At 36.2% G+C, this 18,900-nt stretch overlaps 1 protein-coding gene across 1 annotated transcript in view; it reads left to right on the top strand.

The window, feature by feature from the left end:
* LOC147382619 (uncharacterized) overlaps positions 1 to 4,551 on the top strand; it is a 57,613-nt gene extending 53,062 nt beyond the window's left edge. The window contains 6 exon segments of the mRNA XM_086429396.1: positions 398 to 519; positions 1,800 to 1,880; positions 1,955 to 2,029; positions 3,060 to 3,247; positions 3,330 to 3,480; positions 3,949 to 4,551. Of these exon segments, the coding sequence (XP_086285522.1) occupies positions 398 to 519; positions 1,800 to 1,880; positions 1,955 to 2,029; positions 3,060 to 3,247; positions 3,330 to 3,480; positions 3,949 to 4,143 (812 nt within the window). The 3' untranslated portion in view covers positions 4,144 to 4,551.
* The last annotated feature ends 14,349 nt before the right edge of the window (positions 4,552 to 18,900 follow it).

The raw sequence follows: 18,900 nt of genomic DNA on the forward strand, positions 1-18,900 counted from the left end.
ACTATTATTATTTATTTTTTTTTGGGGGGGGGGGGGGGGGGGGGTGAAGTTGGGGTTTTGAACCTAGGTCCAAGGTATCAAAATACCAAAATTAGCACGATCATACTGAGAAATTATTTTCCATTGCTCTACTCATTTTGAAGTAACACGAGCTTGTCTTCAGTTTCACTAATGCGGGTTCTTAAGTTTGATCTATTTCTCATTCCATTTTATTTAGTTGCATTTTTGTGCACTACTTTATGTAGCTTCACTACTTCTGCAAATTTGTCCTAGTATCTAACTTCTTTTTCGGTGTCTACAAATTTTTTTTCAATGTTTGAACTATTCTTGCAAACCATATAACAAGTGGGGCAGTTAATCCTGGTCTTATACTTTTCTAATTTTTTATTTATCATAGAATCCAAAAGCATTCTGAAGGTGGATCACCACTACCTGGCTAGTTCTTACCATTCTGGGATTATTTCTGGATTTATGTTGGTTGCTTCTAATCTGGAAAGTGTGGCATTATCCGGAAGAACGGTAAGAATGTTATTTTTTATGGACTTGGTTTGCTAGGAGGAAATGGTGTATTGCCTCTGAGGGATCAATTGGTAATAAACAGCATATTTATACCATACTGACCTTGCATTGCTCCACACCCTTTGTTTAACACACATGGGCTGAATGCAGGCTCGGGTATTTCTTAACTTGAATTAGAAGATCAGTCCCTATGTATATGGGTTGGGTTCCGTTGACTCAAGATATGATACAAAATTTTGACTGTGTAAACACAAAATCCAATGGTAGAAAATTATCCTGTGACATATTGTTGCGGTGTGGATAAAATCTCAACTGTTGGATTTTGTGTTTACACGATCAAGATCTTGCGTCATATCTTGAGTCAATGGAACCCCACGCATGTATATATTAATATATATAAGGACGTGTTTGGGGGACATCTAAAACTGACAAGTATTTTTACACAACCACCTGGCTGCCATCCATTTTTTCAATGTTTTCTACAACACCACCACATGTCGTTGGATCTTGTAAAATGGATGGCATCCGAGAGATATAAAAATAGTTGTCATTTGTAGATGTCCCCCGAACGCGACCCATATATATATATGGGGGTGGGGTGGGGGGGTGTTCGGCAACCAACATTAGGGAGCCAATACGTTTGTCCTTTATGGGTTAGAAGTTTTGGATTGGGCTGTTTTGTGAGGATGATCTCTATGGTGAGGAGATCATCCTCACAAAAAATCAGCCCAATTTGAAACTTCTAACCCCGTCAAAATTGATTTAGAATTGTGGACCATCGATTTTTTACCATTAAATTGAGAACCATTTTTTATAGGGTTAGAAGTTTCAGATTGGTCTGATTTTTTGTGAGGATGATCTCTCACCATAGAGATCATCTTCACAAAAAATCAGCCCAATTCGAAACTTTTTACCCACATAGGACAAATTTTGTCTCTTAACGTGTCTCCCTAACATTGTATTCCGAACGCTACCCTATATATATATATACATACATACATTGAGTCAGGGCCATGGTTTAAAGTTTCGTACTGTTTCGGAATGTCTTGGCCAAGGCATTTTGATTTTGGACGAGGCCGGAATGAAACTGCAAGCCCAACACATTGAATGATTCGGTTTGTCTTATGTCTCAGTTAAGATAGTCTTGGATTTTCTCCTAACTGAAACATTGCCTCGAGACGAGATTTTAAACCTTGGTCAGCACTAATATGCCTATCACTTCAGCGATCTTCATTAAGGCTGCTTTTTTATTTATTTCTAATATGTCTCATATTTTACAGGCCAAGACGGTTATTATAGGTCTTGGAGCTGGGCTGCTTCCTATGTTTCTTCGTGGATGCATGCCATGTTTGGATGTTGAGGTAACCTTTTGATGTATATCATTTTTCACAAATTTTCCCCTTGAAAATGTTTGAACTTATGTACCCATTTGCAGGTGGTGGAGCTAGATCCTATAATTTATAATCTGGCGAGAGAGTATTTTGGATTTATCGAGGATGATCAGTTAAAGGTGATTTCCTCCTAATCATTTTTCTTTGTCAGGGATAAGGAGTCAAGGAATTTGGATTCGTATTAAGGAAACACTGAGTGCAACTTTACACTACTATCCTTTATCTGGCTTAGCCTGATCTTCACAAAACAAGATTCGAATAAAAAAAAATTGTGGGGTATGTTTTCCACGTAAAAACATTAATTCTTTTATCTCTGTTTTTTGTAAACCTTAGACACACAAGGAAGAAAATTGGTTGATGTTATTAGTACCCAATTAAAAAAAATAAGTAACATGTTCCTTTTTGTATACATATGAAAGGACAATTTCAACAAAGTTTTCATCTCAGTGTGTCATTTGATGTTTTGGTCTATCTTATAAGTTAAAAGATTCGCTAATGATAAAGAAGTTCATAGTGTTATTAGCAATGAACTCCAAAGTATTTTATGGTTAGATACAAGTTGTACGAGTTTTCCATGGATAAAGGGATCATTTCTTGTCATTTTCTCCACTTTTTCTTGATCTATGATGTATTAGTTGTGACAAATCATAAATTAAAAAAAAAAAAAACTATTACAATGCAATTATTCTAAGAAACAGTTTCATTCTCTGATGAAACTTCATCTGGCCTGGATGAGAAACAATGCATGTCCATGCACACAATTTGAAGATTTAAGTTGGGGCCTAGTAACGCAGGCTATTGACTAAAAGCTGTAGCACTCGATTCGTCACAAAATTTCTTCATTAGATGAGCCAAAAGCCTTATCGCTTAGGAGCACTCTTTTTTTTGCCTCAACTATCTGAATGGCAGAGGGCATGACATGAAAACATAGCAGAAGAGGATAGCATGTAGGCCATCGAAGAAATTCCTTTATTTTCTGTGTAAAATCCATTTCCGGGTGTAGGTATAGGGTTTAGGGTTCAGGGTCAAAAGAGGGGAGAACTTGGCATAATATATTTTTAGAGTTTCTTGGATATTATATAAATATATAGAAAACATGGTACGAGAGTGTAGCCAACATTCTTCACTTTGTCTCTATAATGTTAATAGGTACATGTTGGTGATGGGATCCAGTTTGTTGAAGACGTTGCAAATATTAAAAAGGTTGAAAATGATGTTACTTTCTCCAAAGAAAAGTTGCCTTGTACCAATGGGAGTGGCACTAATTTTCTTACAGAAGGCAAGAAAAGCACCCCAATCGACATACTAGTTATTGATGCAGACTCTTCCGACTCAAGGTAAATGTACTTGTCAAGTCTGCTATGTTTTCAAGAAAAGTTTGGTTTTAAAAAGTGCTAATTTTTTTTTCTTTATGTGCAGCTCTGGAATGACCTGTCCTCCTGCAGACTTTGTGGAAGCATCTTTTCTCTTGTCTGTGAAGGAATCTCTTTCTGATGGAGGCTTATTTGTCATTAATTTGGTCTCAAGGTCCCCAACCATCAGGGAAATGGTTGTTTCAAGGATAAAAGCTGTAAGACCATAATAAAACTTTAGCTTTTTTTCTTTCCACAAAGAATACTAAATAATAAGGTACTTTTCGGATATACTGCAAGGATAGTCTACCAAAAATAGCTTGGCATTCAATCATTTAATTGGCCCCTCAAAGAAGATCTCCCATGCCAAATATCAATCTGATCAGATTTTTTTTTGCTAAGCAAGGGATTAGTGGTTAATGTGGGTGAAGATGGGTTCAATGGGATTGTTTTGTTACCATTTTCTGCACCCTCCAAAAAATTTGATAATATGGATGGTTACAGTTGTCTCTGTGTCTATTTTTTGGATTGGGACCATCTTTACTCCGTGTTCATGTATGTGTATGCTGGCACACTATCGGTAGATTGTTTTTGTGGTTCGCCCAAAGAGTATATCTATATTTACCATTCGAGATAAGTCGTCAGATAGGTGTACTAATTTGCTATATAATTGAGTTTTTTTTCAGGTCTTCGGCCACCTCTTTTGCCTTCAGCTTGAGGAAGATGTCAATGAGGTTCTTTTTGCCCTTCCTACCAATGTGGACTTTAAGGAGGATAGCTTTCCTAAAGCTGCTCTTCAACTTCAGAAATTGTTGAAGTTGACTGACCCAGAAAGAGGCCAAAATATATTAGATACCACAAAGAAGATCAAATGTTTGTAGTTAGTGAGAAACTCTTTACTTGCAAAATATGTTTAAAAGATGCCTTGCTTTACAAAGGAGAACTTATGTAATTTATGATGAGGGAAGTTACACTTGTTATTTAAGGGCATCTGTGATCATTTAGACAAGTTGGGGCTAGTTTTTTATTGGTTGTGGTCCATTTTTGGGAATATTTATAGGTCCCACTAATTGATTGTGAGGACGGTCAATCATGAAGAAAATCAAACCATATGAATAATTTTGAAAGAAAAACATCAAACCATAGTTGACTATGTTTTTATAATTGCCCACTTGCAAGGGTGGACTGGCTGTCGTTGTTGGCCAATGTGGGCAATAGGCTCTAATGAATTTTCTTGTAGATGAAATATTTAAATATGTTATTATAAGAGTACCTTTATTTTTCAGTGATCGATGGATTTAATGGATCAATGATTCTTGGGTTTTGTTAATCCAAGGGCACACGTTTAGGAGCATTAAATACACCTTGGAAATTGAATTATACTTATTTATTGTTTCTACAAATTGTTACAAATCAAAAGGGCACTATTTATCCTGTAAGTTGAACGAGACATGCCAATCATGGTGATGGGTCTTTGTAGTTTGTTATATATTCAGTTTTAAGGACAGTACCAGAAATTGATGGAATATTATGCGTTGAACAAAGCCAATATCTTGTTGCTATTGTAGTGCATTGGATCATATCTTCGAATTGAGTATTATAGTTTAGTCAGAGTGGAAATTTTTTTAATCAATTTGGTTTTAATGATAAATTCCTTAAAAGATATTCCTTGGCTATTAAAAAGGCATTTTCTTGGTTTAGTTTATTAAGAATGGACAAAGTCAATTTCTTGTCAGGATTGCAATGTTAGAATTTTTCAAGTGTCGGTTAAATTTCTGTTTATATTATTAGACTAGAGTTTGCCTATGCTTACAGCACAGGTATCCTCTTTGGGATTAAAAGGGTAAAAATGAAGAAAATAAAATTGGAGGGGATTATTTAAAAAAATTTGAGGTTAAAGGGGTAAAAAAATGAAAAATAATAAAGTGGGTTAAAGAGATGAAAAAAGAAATATAGTAAATTTAAAGGGGTGAAGGGCATCTCTTTGGAGTTAAGGGGGTAAATGTGAAAGAAAAAAAAAGTTGTAAGGGTATCATTAAAAGAATTTGAATAAGGAGGTAAAAGATGAAAAAAATGAATTAAAAGGGTTAAAAAAGAAATATAATAAAGTTAAATGGGTGAATTGTAAAGACAATAAAGTGAACCTCGTAAATAACATAACTAGTTGAGAGGTTTATCCTCTCAACATTGTAGCATGATAAGAGATTTATCCCTCACAAAATGGTAATAAAGCGAGCCCCACAATTATATTTTATTATATAAATTAGGGATGCCCATGCCTAAACCACAAGTCATTCCGTGTATTTGTTCCTTAAGCGTTCAAAAATTAATTATTTATAAAAGATCAAAAATCTAATTGAATCATTTTATTTGATTGAGTGAATTATTAAAGGTAAATTAAAAATTAAAGAATATTCCTAATGCAAATTTGGATTTAATTTGGTCTAAAATCTTAGTAAAAGAATGAAGATATATAAGAGTGTTTTTTATTATTATTATTAATATGATAACTTTATAAAAATGACCTTTTGATTATTTAAAATTAAAGATATATATATATATATGGTGTTTAGAGGTTTTAAAGAGAGCCAAATATTTTTCAAAATAGGAGTTACAAATTTTGGAATGAGCTGATTTTTTTATGAGGATGATCTCTCTGGTGAAAAGATCCTCCTCACCAAAAATCAACTTATTCCAAAACATCTAATCTCATCAAAAGTGGTTTACAAAAATGAAAGGGGTTGGAAGTTTTAGAACAGGTTGATTTTTTGTGAGGATGATCTCTATAATGTTTGACTCTCTTTATACATATAAGGGAGTGTTCGGGGGCCCTAAAAAGAGACAAACATTATGCTAAACATGGGTTAGAAGTTTTAGAATGAACTGATGTTTTGCGAGAATGATATCTATGATGAAGAGATCATCCTCACCAAAAATCAGCTCATTCCAAAACTACTAACCCTAGTTTAAAAGTTGAAGAATCGTGGACTGTTCGATTTTTGTAAACCACTTTTGATGGGGTTAGAAGTTTCAGAATGGGCTGGTGTTTGGTGAGGATGATCTCTTCATCATAGAGATCATCCTCACAAAAAAATTAGCCCATTCCGAAATTTCTAACCCCTATATACATATAAGAAGCATTCGGAGGCCCTAAAGAGAGTCAAACATTGTACCAAACATTTTTTCAATGTATGAGTTAGAATTTTCAGAATGGGCTGATTTTTGGTGAGGATAATCTATCATCATATAGATCATCCTCACAAAAAATTAGCCCATTCTGAAACTTCTAACTCATACATTGAAAAAATGTTTTGCACAATGTTTGACTCTCTTTAGGGCCTTCGAAAGAGCCAAACATTTTTCAAAATAGGGTTAGAAGTTTCAAAATGGGCTAATTTTTTGTGAGGATGATCTCTATGGTGAAGAGATCATCCTCGCCAAAAATCAGCTCATTCCGAAATTTCTAACCCTAGTTTATAAGTTGAAGAATCATGGACCCTAACAATGAGGAGATCATCCTCACAAAACATCAACCCATTCTGAAACCTCTAACCCATATATTAAAAAAATGTTTGGCTCTCTTTAGGGTCTCTGAATGCCACCCTATATATATATATATGAAAATGTTCAACACCCTACTTTTTCTAGGATTTTTTCTTTGATTCAAAAATAGGTTGTGAGGACCCCTATTTATAAAGTTTTTTAGAAGCATTAGGGTTTGATTACGGTTTCTTTTAGGATTTCAATTAGGATTTTGACTTTAGTCTTATGAGATTGATTTAGTCTTTAGGATTTTGACTTTAGTTTTATGAGATTGACTTGATTAGCTTAGATTAGGATTTTGATTTAGGGTTTTGACCTTAGTCTTATGAGATTGACTTGATTATTTTAAATTAGGGTTTTGATTTAGGGTTTGGACCTTTGTCTTATGAGATTGACTTTAATACTTTGACTTTAATCTTTCTTGGTTGGCTTTTAATATCTTGACTTTAGCCTTACTTGATTGACTTGATTGACTTTAGTCTTACTTGATTGACTTTAATGTTTCACTTTACATTATTTAATGATTTGTTTATTAATTTCAAAATTTTTAATTATTAAAGTTGTAAAATTACCGTTTTGCCCTCGGAGAGGATTTTTTACGTTTTAAGTCGTTTTTCAATGTTTTAAGGTGTTTTGGAATCAGTTTTTCGTAAGGAATTCAATGGGAATGTTGGTTTTTGTCATTTATGAAATTTTTTGTGTGAATGGTCATGAATTTTATGAGGGGTATTTTCGTAATTTTGTCGAATTTTGTGAAAATTGACTAAGTGATTTATTTGATTTCGATTTGTTGTTTTATGTGTTTGAATGAGTTTTCCTAATTGTAACGTAGGCTCTAGGGTTGTTTTGATGTTAGGGGTATTTTGATAATTTGATCATTTTTAGTGATTTTTATCGTAAAGCTTCTTTTTGTCTGTAAGATGATGATTTCTATGTTTCTGGGTCGTATTTTCCTAGCGTAGCGTGGTTTCTAAGTTTTGTCAGTTCGAGATACCTCATCCGGATTTCTGAAACATATCTACTAACAACATAAATCATTGGAATAAACATCCATCATTGGGAACCATTGCGATCGAGTTGACGAGTTGATTAATCAGACGAGTACAAAAATGGGGTGTCTACAGATGCCCTCTTTGGCGGAGGGTTGAAGCAAACTAGATATCAAATCTATTTTGATAGATAGTGTGATATCCGAATGCCAAAGCTAATGACAGTTCATTTTACAGCCTGATTTAGCAATTCGTCGGGGTGTTTGGATCCTCGAGGGTAAAACTCTCCCCGAACTAAAAAAATGTCAGGTCCTTAAACGCGAGCTTTCGCTGGCAGTTTCAGGTCCTTGAATTTTAGAAAATTCTCCTTGACTGATGTAACAACTGTGCAAGTGTGTGGACTCAAAATCTGAGATAGATTTCAAAGAGTTTGAGTTGGAAATGAGTCAAATATGATAATGAAGTGAATATAAATTGAGTATAACTCCGAGAAACTCTCGGTGGTATCTGAGCATAATTCCGAGAAAACCTTCGGCGGCATCTGAGCATAGTTCCGAGAAAACCCTCGGCGGTAACTAAACATAATTCCAAGAAAACCCTTGGCGGCATCTGAGCATAATTTCGAGAAAATCCTCGGCGGTAACTGAGCATAATTCTGAGAAAACCCTCGGCAGTATCTAAGCATAATTCCAAGAAAACCCTTGGCGGCATCTGAACATAGTTCAGAGAAAACCCTTGGCGGTATCTGAGCATAATTCCGAGAAAACCCTTGGTGGCATCTGAGCATAGTTCCGAGAAAATCCTCGGCGGCATCTGAGCATAATTCCAAGAAAATCCTTGGCGCATCTGAGCATAGCTTCGAGAAAAACCCTCGGCGGCATCTGAGCATAATTCCAAGAAAACCCTTGGCGGTATCTGAGCATAATTTCGATAAAACCCTCGGCGGCATCTGAGCATAGTTCCTAGAAAACCCTCGACGGCATTTGAGCATAATTCCAAGAAGACCCTTGGCGGTATCTGTGCATAATTCCAAGAAAACCCTTGGCGGTATCTGAGCATAGTTCCAAGAAAACCCTTGGCGGCAACTGAGCATAATTCCAAGAAAACCCTTGGCGGTAACTGAGCATAATTCCTAGAGAATCCTCAGCGGCATCTGAGCATAATTCCAAGAAAACCCTTGGCGGCATTTGAGCATAATTCCAAGAAAACCCTTGGCGGCATCTGAGCATAATTTCGAGAAAACCCTCGGCGGTAACTGAGCATAATTCCAAGAAAACCTTTGGTGGCATCTGAGCATAATTCTAAGAAAACCCTCGACGGCATCTAAGCATAATTCGAAGAAAACCCTTGGCGGTATCTGAGCATAATTCCGAGAAAGCCCTCGGTGGCATTTGAGCAAAATCAAAGATAACCTTTGGCGGCATCTGAGAAAAAATTTTGAGAGAACCTTTGGCGATAACTGGCTGAATAAAATTGAGAATGAAGGAATGCCCTATCTCCTATTCCAAATGTGAGATCCAAAATGCTTTTGTTTGAACCTCAAGGTTTTATTCAAAAGTTTTGTGAATTCAAAACCTGAGTTTTTATTTCTTTTGATCCTTAAGGGTTTTTCGAAAAACTGTTATCAAGAGGGTAACCTTAAGTTTGGGGTTCCCATTATCTTTTAGGATTAACATTGCTCAAAAACAAAATGCCCCTGATTTGACAATAAACATGGCATTGAAGATAATTGAATACATAATGCAAAAATTAAAAAAAAATGCCCCTAGTATAAGGGGAAACTACGTAGTAGAGGAAAAAGAAAAATGCCCCTTGTATGAAGGTTCAAAATATTTGATTACTACAAGCGCAATAAAGATCCAACTTTTAATTTTGATTAATTTTATTGAAGGTTTTGAGTCAGGCTCAAGAGAACAAAATTATTTTCTTTCGAGACTCATCATAGAATTCATTCTTCTCTCCCTTGGTTCACTTGGGGAAGTAAGAATTTTCAGATCAATCGTAGACAAGATACTTATGACTTCCGAGTCTATGCCTGGTTTAAGCTAAGTATTGACCTTGATTATTCGGACTTCTGATGTTTCAGCTCGGACCGCTCTCAGCTTGGGATTTTCTTCTGTTTTCCTTTGTTGCTCTGACTTTTGTCTAGATCGCTTTTTCAGGTTTTCAATCTAGCGAGCTTGCTCTAACTTTTGCCTAAATTACCTTTTCAGGTTTTCAATCTAGTTAGCTCTTTCTTCTTTTTCTCTCGGCTCTGATTGTTGCCAAAGTTGTCCTTTCAGATTTTCAACCTTGCGAGCTTGCCTTAATTTTTGCCTAAGTCGCCATTTTCGGGTTTTCAACTTAGCAGGCTTCATCATTTTTTTTAATCTTTTTCTTCTCCTCTGAACTTCTAGAATCACTGTCTGATCATGCTTTGCTATCTTCCTTGACTTTTCGCACGGTACTTAGGAGGACTTTTATGGGTAAGCTTAGGACTGGGTATAAAAAGAAATGGATTTTGAGGCTCAAAAACCCGAATGCCTCTTGTGTGGCATTTTTTTTTATTTTGCTTTGAATTTTCTTCCCCATTTTGAAGATATTTCTTTTTCTTTTCCTTTTAGATTTTTTCTTTATCGGGGAATCTATTTTTTTATTTTGATTTGGTCGGGCCTGAAGTAACTTCTCAGGTTGCCTACGTACCCCAAATTTTTGGGATCAGACCAAAACGTAGTTCGGATTTTTCCCTCCCCTGGGTTAGGTGATCGGGCTGAGAAAGAAAAAGGTATATATATTTTTTGAAAAATGTTGCAAAGGGCTGAGAAATGAGATATTGAACTGGATAGTAGAAAAATTGATTCGACCAAAGATGACTTCCTTAAATATAGTACCGCTTGATCTAGTCAAAGTTGGTTGACTCTGATAGTTTGATTTCATCATGGTCTTGAAGTCTAACAGCTCTTCCAGGTAATATTTTTTTATGATGAACAGATCTCCCCAGTTAGGTTTGAACTTCCCTCTGGGGTCAAAAATAAGTGTCTGATTCTCTTTGAGTACCAAATCTCCGACTTGTAAGTGACGGGCCTTGATCTTTTTGTCAAACGCACGGGCGACTCTTCTTTGATAAGCCTGCACGTGGTACAAAGCTTTTAGGTTATTTTCTTCAGTCAGGTTCAGTTCTTTGTACTAAGGTCGGACTCAGTTTGTTTTTAACAATTGACTTTCCATCAAGTCCTTGATATACGGGATCTCCATTTCAACTGGTGAGACTGCTTCCATATCATACACTAGAGAATAGGGAATGACTCCAGTGGAAGACTGTATTGAAGTGTAATATGTCCATAACGCGAATGGTAACTTATCTGGCCAATCCCGGTGTGATGTGTGATTGACACATTTTCACGATGATTGTCGTGAGATTTTTACTGGCTGCTGCAACTATTCCATCGATTTTAAAAGTCCACACTGATACATTTGGTAATCTCTCCTCTGACTACGTGAGTCTATTCTGGTTTGTATATATGGTGTTCTCACAGGATGGGTATATATTTCATGTTGAACAACACTCCAAATTTAACCGACATATCCTCTAGGACCATGTAAGCGAGTCTTTTGAATTTTCTGAATAAATTCATCATCTCTTTGTGCTCCTCTAGGGATAAGTTAGTTCCAATCTGAATTTCTTGAGAATTATTTTTGTTCCGAGATCAATGACCTTTGCTTCCTCGAGCAAGACATTTATCTTCTCATTCAAGAGGGGGTTCCTTATTAGAGGAATTTCTCCTTGAAGCCAGTTATTAGTTAATTCGTTAATGCGCTCGAGGTATTCAAAAATTTTCTTTATCCAATCAAATTCAGAAGGGGCAACAGACACCTCTATAAACTCGATAAACTAACTCGACTCAACAGGAAAAGAGTAGACTCAATTTAAAGAAGACATGACCTTGCTGAAAAAAAGGACTCGAACTAACCCAAATGACTCATGAAAACTCAAGACAACTACCCACACCGGGCTTGATTAGGACTGAGGACTGAGATATTGCTTACAATCGGCATGACTGAGGCACTGTGATCTTCAAAGAACAACTGGGCGATGTTGAGAAATTTTGAGGTCATTTCTCACTGTTGACTTGATATTAACGTTTACTCTAACTGACCGGATTTACAACCCTAGCTAGACGATGGACGATTGAGCTTAGATATAATGATAACCCTTAAACCTCATTGAAGGTGAATTTAATAAATTCCAGGATTACCCCCTTGATAACATTTTAAACGAATCCTGAGATTTTATTGAATTATGTGTACCAATCCATTAAATAATTCATTAATGTAATGATTATTCAGAAAAATAATTTTATTGCACTCTTGAAAAATATTGATAAAATAATATTTTTATTGAATAACAACTTTCACAAACATATTTCAATAATTTTTCATGCAAAAATAGATTTTTTGTAAACCATTTTTTTCTAAAAAATATTTTTCTTCCTTTTTTTTTTAGAAAACATTTTCTTTTAGAAAACTTTTTGGGAAAGCATTTCCTTTTGGAAAATCTTATTCTTCTAGAAAATATTTTACTTTTGAAAAGCATTTCTCTTCTGGAAAACATTTTTCTTCTGGAAAACATTTTTCTTCTTTTAAAATGGGTTTAAAATCCGAATCAGAAAAAAGTTTGAATTTCATTCTGATTCAAATGGCTCGGCCCATAATGATCGTTGGATCGAGATAGATTGGGTAAAGTTTAAAATGGATTTTTTATTGGGTTGGTGCACCCATTTTAATTTTCAAAAACAACATTTTTGATCCTTGGGGACAATCATACACTCTGATCTTATCATTCACATCATTTACATACATTCATCAATCCAAAGGTTCCATTCAATAAATAACCCGGGAACACCCACGATAAGTTCGAGTCGTGACCTACATGAAAGGTTTCTAAACTCTAAGCTTACTACGTGCAATGCATTTTTATCTGGCCACCCTTGCCCAAGCACACCTATATACTTTTCGATACATGGTGACTTTATTTGATATATCGTATAGGTGATAATCTAAAATCTCAACCCACTTCTCTGAAGCCAAAAACACCCAGTTTGATCTCCAGTTGAGAGGTGGCGCACGATGCTGAGCAAGGGCTCACTTAAATACCTCTCGTCTAAAATAGACGTAGTCTATCCCCCTCGTACAGTAAGGTACAGCGGGGCAAGATCTCGCTTAGGCACTGGTTTTGACCAAGAAGTGCAATTGATATACTTAGATTATCTTTTACATACTTATGGGTACGAGTCAAGAGTTGTAGCTTTCATAAATGGTTTGGCATCCCACAAGGGGACCGACCATGTACTAGTACTACGTTGGCAATCGGGAGATGTGACTGTGTGGCTCACAATAGGTAAAAGGCTCAGGTCGCTCCAGCCTGGGTGCATCAATACATCTCTCAGAATCACCTGATCAGACGGTATTGATGCCCTAGTTTGATATACCCTAAGGTACGTGACTGGAGTTGTGGTTTTCATGAATGACATCGCATCTCCGAAGAGATCGAGCCACGCACTAGTGCCACGTTGGCTATATAGGACGTGTAAGTGTGCAAAACAGTAAACGTGCATGTGGTGTGTGCAAAACAGGATGGGGTGTGCCCGGGGCTTTTTTCAAACACATGGGCCCATGGGCCAGATTATGTCATCACATATGGATATCAAATGAATATTGATCAAGAAAATAATACAAAACCCATCACATCGAAATTAAGATGAAAGCAAACACATCACAAATATATCTGTCAAGATCATGGCAAATCAATTAATGAGCATGGCATATAATAATTGATCTAACAAACATTGCAATATGCATAATTTTTATAATTTTTAAGGTCCTATCAATGATCACTTTTAGGTGATCCAAAATAAATCGAGATTTCAATAGATGTTACATTGATGATAGAATGACAATGGTTGAGATGAGCTCACTCTCAGGAACATTAATTGTGCTAACATTAGATAAATTCGGATTTTCTGTGAATTAGGAAAATACAATCCGAACTTACATCGATGATATCTAAGGCTCTTGATAACGAAATCGAGTGAACGCAAGTTCTAAATTAATATACTCGATGAGATCTACATTTTATTAACAGGTGCCTAGACTTAGTTCTCACTAGAATATTCTGTAAAAACGTTTTAACATTGCTGTCCTAACCTTCATTCAGAAACAATTCCAGATTTACAGATTGAACTTACATCGATGATATCTAAGGCTTCCGATAACGAAATTGAGTGAAATCAGGTTCTAAATTAATCTACTCGATGAGATCTACGTTTTATTAATAGATTCCCAGACTTAATTCTCACTAGAATATTCTGTAAAAAATTTTAACATTGCTGTCCCAACCTTCATTCAGCAACAATTCCAGATTTACAGATTGAACTAGCATCGATGATAACTAAGGTTTCCGATAACGAAATTGAGTGAACTCAGGTTCTAAATTAATCTACTCGATGAGATCTACGTTTTATTAAAAGGTTCCTAGACTTAATTCTCATTAAAATGTTTTGTAAAAACGTTTTAACATTACAGTCCCAACCTTCATCATTCCATCATTTTCATATGTCAATTTGAATCTTTCATTATTTAGGGGTCATCAAAAAGTGATCCTTAATTGGAAAAAAAAATGCAATACCCAAAATCATCTACAATCAAGTCACAAAAATAAATAAAATAAATCGAACTAAATAAAAAAAAATTAAGACATCTTGGCAATGCTCCCATACTTGGGGTTTTTCAAGTTTGATCCTCAATAGTCCCCGGCGGAGTCGCCACTGAAAGCGCCCTTGATCCGCGGGGTGCGAGGATCCGCTTTTGACCCTTGAGGTTTGAGAGTCGCCACCTAGTTATTATGGCCTAGGAACCAAACTGACTCTAAAACAGATAAAAAACTAATCTACTACAGAAAAAATGAATCCGAGGACCATATTACGGGGTTGGAAGGTGTTAGGCACCAACCCCGCCCGGCCAATGCCGGTCTCTACTTATCCCAAATATAACTACATCGCTAATGAAAAAACCTAGATAAAAATAATAATAAAAATCTTACCTTCGATCTGCAAAGGTTCTATTCCCTCAGATCTGGTGAAAATGCTCCTTGTACCGTACTCCTTACTTCGTTTTGTCTCCGGATCTGATTTCTGATCTCCGAGGCAGGATATCTCCTTCTTGGATCTAGGTGCTTTGAATTTGTTGTGAATTTTTGGGTGTTTTTGAAAGGTTTCTGGGTGTTTTTTAGGCTAAAATCGTAGCAGGATGTTAGGTAAGGAGTTGGGGCTCCAAAATTAGGGTTTTGGAGAGGTTGTGGAGGCTTCTTCACCTACTTTTCCTAGGGTTTTTTCTTCGATACGAAAATAGGGTGTGGAGGCTCCTATTTATAAAGTTTTTTAAAAGCATTAGGGTTTGATTAGGGTTTCTTTTAGGGTTTCAATTAGGGTTTTGACTTTAGTCTTATGAGATTGATTTAGTCTTTAGGGTTTTGACTTTAGTCTTATGAGATTGACTTGATTAGTTTATATTAGGGTTTTGATTTAGGATTTTGACTTTAGTCTTATGAGATTGACTTGATTAGTTTAGATTAGGGTTTTGATTTAGGGTTTTGACTTTAGTCTTATGAGATTGACTTTAATACTTTGACTTTAGTCTTTCTTGGTTGGCATTCAATATCTTGACTTTAGTCTTATTTGGTTGACTTTAAGATTGACTTTAGTCTTACTTGATTGACTTTAATGTTTCACTTTACATTATTTAATGATTTGTTTAGAAATTTTAATTATTAAAGTTGTAAAATTACCGTTTTGCCCTCGGAGAGGATTTTTTACATTTTAAGTTGTTTTTCAATGTTTTAAGATGTTTTGGAATCAGTTTTTCGTAAGGAATTCAATGATAATGTTGGTTTTTATCATTTATGAAATTTTTTGTGTGAATGGTCGTGAATTTTATGAGGGGTATTTTCGTAATTTTGTTGAATTTTGTGAAAATTGGCGAAGTGGTTTATTTGGTTTCGATTTGTTGTTTTATATGTTTGAATGAGTTTTCCTAATTGTAACGTAGGCTCTAGGGTTATTTTGATATTAGGGGTATTTTGATAATTTGGTCATTTTTAGTGATTTTTATCGTAAAGCTTTTTTTTGTCTGCAAGATGATGATTTCTATGTTTCTGGGATCGTATTTTCCTAGCGTAGCGTGGTTTCTAAGTTTTGTCAGTTCGAGATACCTCATCCGGATTTCTGAAACATATCTGATAACAAAACAAAGCATTGGAATAAACATTCATCATTGGGAACCATTGCGATCGGGTTGACGAGTTGATTAATCAGGCGAATGCAAAAATGGGGTGTCTACAGATGCCCCTCTTTGGTAGAGGGTTGAAGCAAACTAGATAGCAAATCTATTTTAATAGATAGTGCGATATCCGAATGCCAAAGCTAGTGACAGTTCATTTTGCAGCCTGATTTAGCAATTCGTCGGGGTGTTCAAATCCTTGAGAGTAAAACTCTCCTCGAACTAGAAAAATGTCAGGTCCTTGAGCGCGAGTTCTCACTGGCAGTGTCAGATCCTTGAATTTTAGAAAATTCTCCTTGACTGATGTAACAACTTTGCAAGTGTGTGGACTCAAAATCTGAGATAGATTTCAAAAGTTTGAGTTGGAAATGAGTCAAATCTGAGCATGAAGTGAATGTAAACTAAGCATAACTCCGAGAAATTCTCGGTGGTGTCTGAGCATAATTCCGAGAAAACCCTCGACGGTAACTGAGCATAGTTCCGAGAAAACCCACGACGGTATCTGAGCATAATTTCAAGAAAACCCTTGGCGGTATCTGAGCATAGTTCCGAGAAAACCCTCGGCGGCATCTGAGCATAATTCCAAGAAAACCCTCGCGGCATCTGAGCATAATTCCAAGAAAACCCTTGGACGGCATCTGAGCATAATTCCAAGAAAACCCTCGGCGGCATCTGAGCATAATTCCGAGAAAACCCTCGGCGGCATCTGAGCATAATTCCAAGAAAACCTTTGGCGGTATCTGAGCATAATTCCGAGAGAACCCTCGGCGACATCTGAGCATAATTCCAAGAAAACCCTTGGCGGCATCTGAGCATAGTTCCGAGAAAACCTTCGGCGGCATCTGAGTATAATTTCAAGAAAACCCTTGGCGGTATCTGAGCATAATTTCGAGAAAACCCTCAGTGATAACTGAGCATAATTCCAAGAAAACCCTTGGCGACATCTGAGCATAGTTCCAAGAGAACCCTCGGCGGCATCCTAGCATAATTCCAAGAAAATCCTTGGCGGCATTTGAGCATAGTTCGAAGAAAACCCTCGGCGGCATCTGAGCATAATTCCAAGAAAACCCTTGGCGGTATCTGAACATAATTCCGAAAAAACCTCAGCGGTAACTGAGCATAATTCGAAGAAAACCCTTGGCGGTATCTAAGCATAGTTCCGAGAAAACCCTCGGCGGCATCTGAGCATAATTCCAAGAAAATCCTTGGCGGCATCTGAGCATAATTCCAAGAAAACCCTTGGCGGCATCTGAGAAAAATCAAAGATAACCCTTGCCGACATCTGAGAAAAATTCTGAGAGAACCCTCAGCGAAAACTGGCTGAATAAAACTGAGAATGAAGGAATGCCCTATCTCCTATTCCAAATGTGAGATCCAAAATGCTTTTGTTTGAACTTCAAGATTTTATTCAAAAGTTTTGTGAATTCAAAACCTGAGTTTTTATTTCTTTTGAATCTCAAGGGTTTTTCGAAAAACTGTTATCAAGAGGGTAACCTTAAGTTTGGGGTTCCCATTATCTTTTAGGATTAACATTGCTCAAAAACAAAATGCCCCTGGTTTGACAATAAATATGGCATTGAATACATCATGCAAAAAAATGCCCCTAGTATAAGGGGAAACTACATATTAAAAAAAAATGCCCAGTTGTATGAAGGTTTAAAAAATTGATTACCACAAGCGCAATAAAGATCCAACTTTTAATTTTGATTAATTTTATTGAAGGTTTTGAGTCAGGCTCAAGAGAACAAAATTATTTTCTTTTGAGACTCATCATAGAATTCATTCTTCTCTCCCTTGGTTCACTTGGGGAAGTAAGAATTTTCAGATCAATCGTAGACAAGATACTTGTGGCTTCTGAGTCTATGCCTGGTTTAAGCTAAGTATTGACCTTGATTATTCAGACTTCTGATGTTTCAGATCGGATCGCTCTCAGTTTGGGTTTTCTTCTGTTTTTCTTTGTTGCTCTAACTTTTGCCTAGATCGCCTTTTCAGGTTTTAATCTATCGAGCTTGCTCTAGCTTTTGCCTAGATCGCATTTTCAGATTTTCGATCTAGCGATCTTTTTCTTCTTTTCCTCTCGACTCTGATTGTTGCCAAAGTTGTCCTTTCAGATTTTCAACCTTGCGAGCTTGCCTTAATTTTTGCCTAAGTCGCCCTTTTTCGAGTTTTCAACTTAGCAGGCTTCTTCATTTTTTTTTATTTTTTTATTTATCTTTTTCTTCTTTTCTGGTCTTCTAGAGTTACTATCTGATCATCTTTGCTATCTTCCTTGACTTTTCACACGGTACTTAGGAGGACTTTCATGGGTAGACTTAGGACTGGGTATAAAAAGAAAGGAATTTTGAGGCTCAAAAACCCAAATGCCCTTTGTGTGGCATTTCATCTTGAATTTTCTTCCCCATGATGATATTTCTTTTTATTTTGAATTTTTCTTTTTCTTTATCGGGAAATCTATTTTTTCATTTTGATGTGGTCGGGCCTGAAGTAACTTCTCAGGTTGCCTACGTACCCCAAATTTTTGGGATCAGACCAAAATGTAGTTCGGATTTTTCCCTCCCCTGGGTTAGGTAATCAGGCTAAGAAGTAAAAAGCATATTTTTTTCTCTTTTTGAACAGGCTGCAAAGGTGTTGAGAAAGGAGATAATGAACTAGGTAGTAGGAAAATTGATTCGACCGAAAATGTCCTCCTTAAATGTAGTACCGTTTGATTTGGTCAAGGTTGGTTGGTTCTGGTAACTCGATTCCATCATGATCTTGAAGTCTGACAGCTTTTCCTGCTAATATTTCCTTGAT

Source organism: Akebia trifoliata, chromosome 16 (genome assembly GCF_017979445.1).
Source record: "Akebia trifoliata isolate Shusen 1 chromosome 16, ASM1797944v1, whole genome shotgun sequence".
Classification (NCBI taxonomy): Eukaryota; Viridiplantae; Streptophyta; class Magnoliopsida; order Ranunculales; family Lardizabalaceae; genus Akebia; species Akebia trifoliata.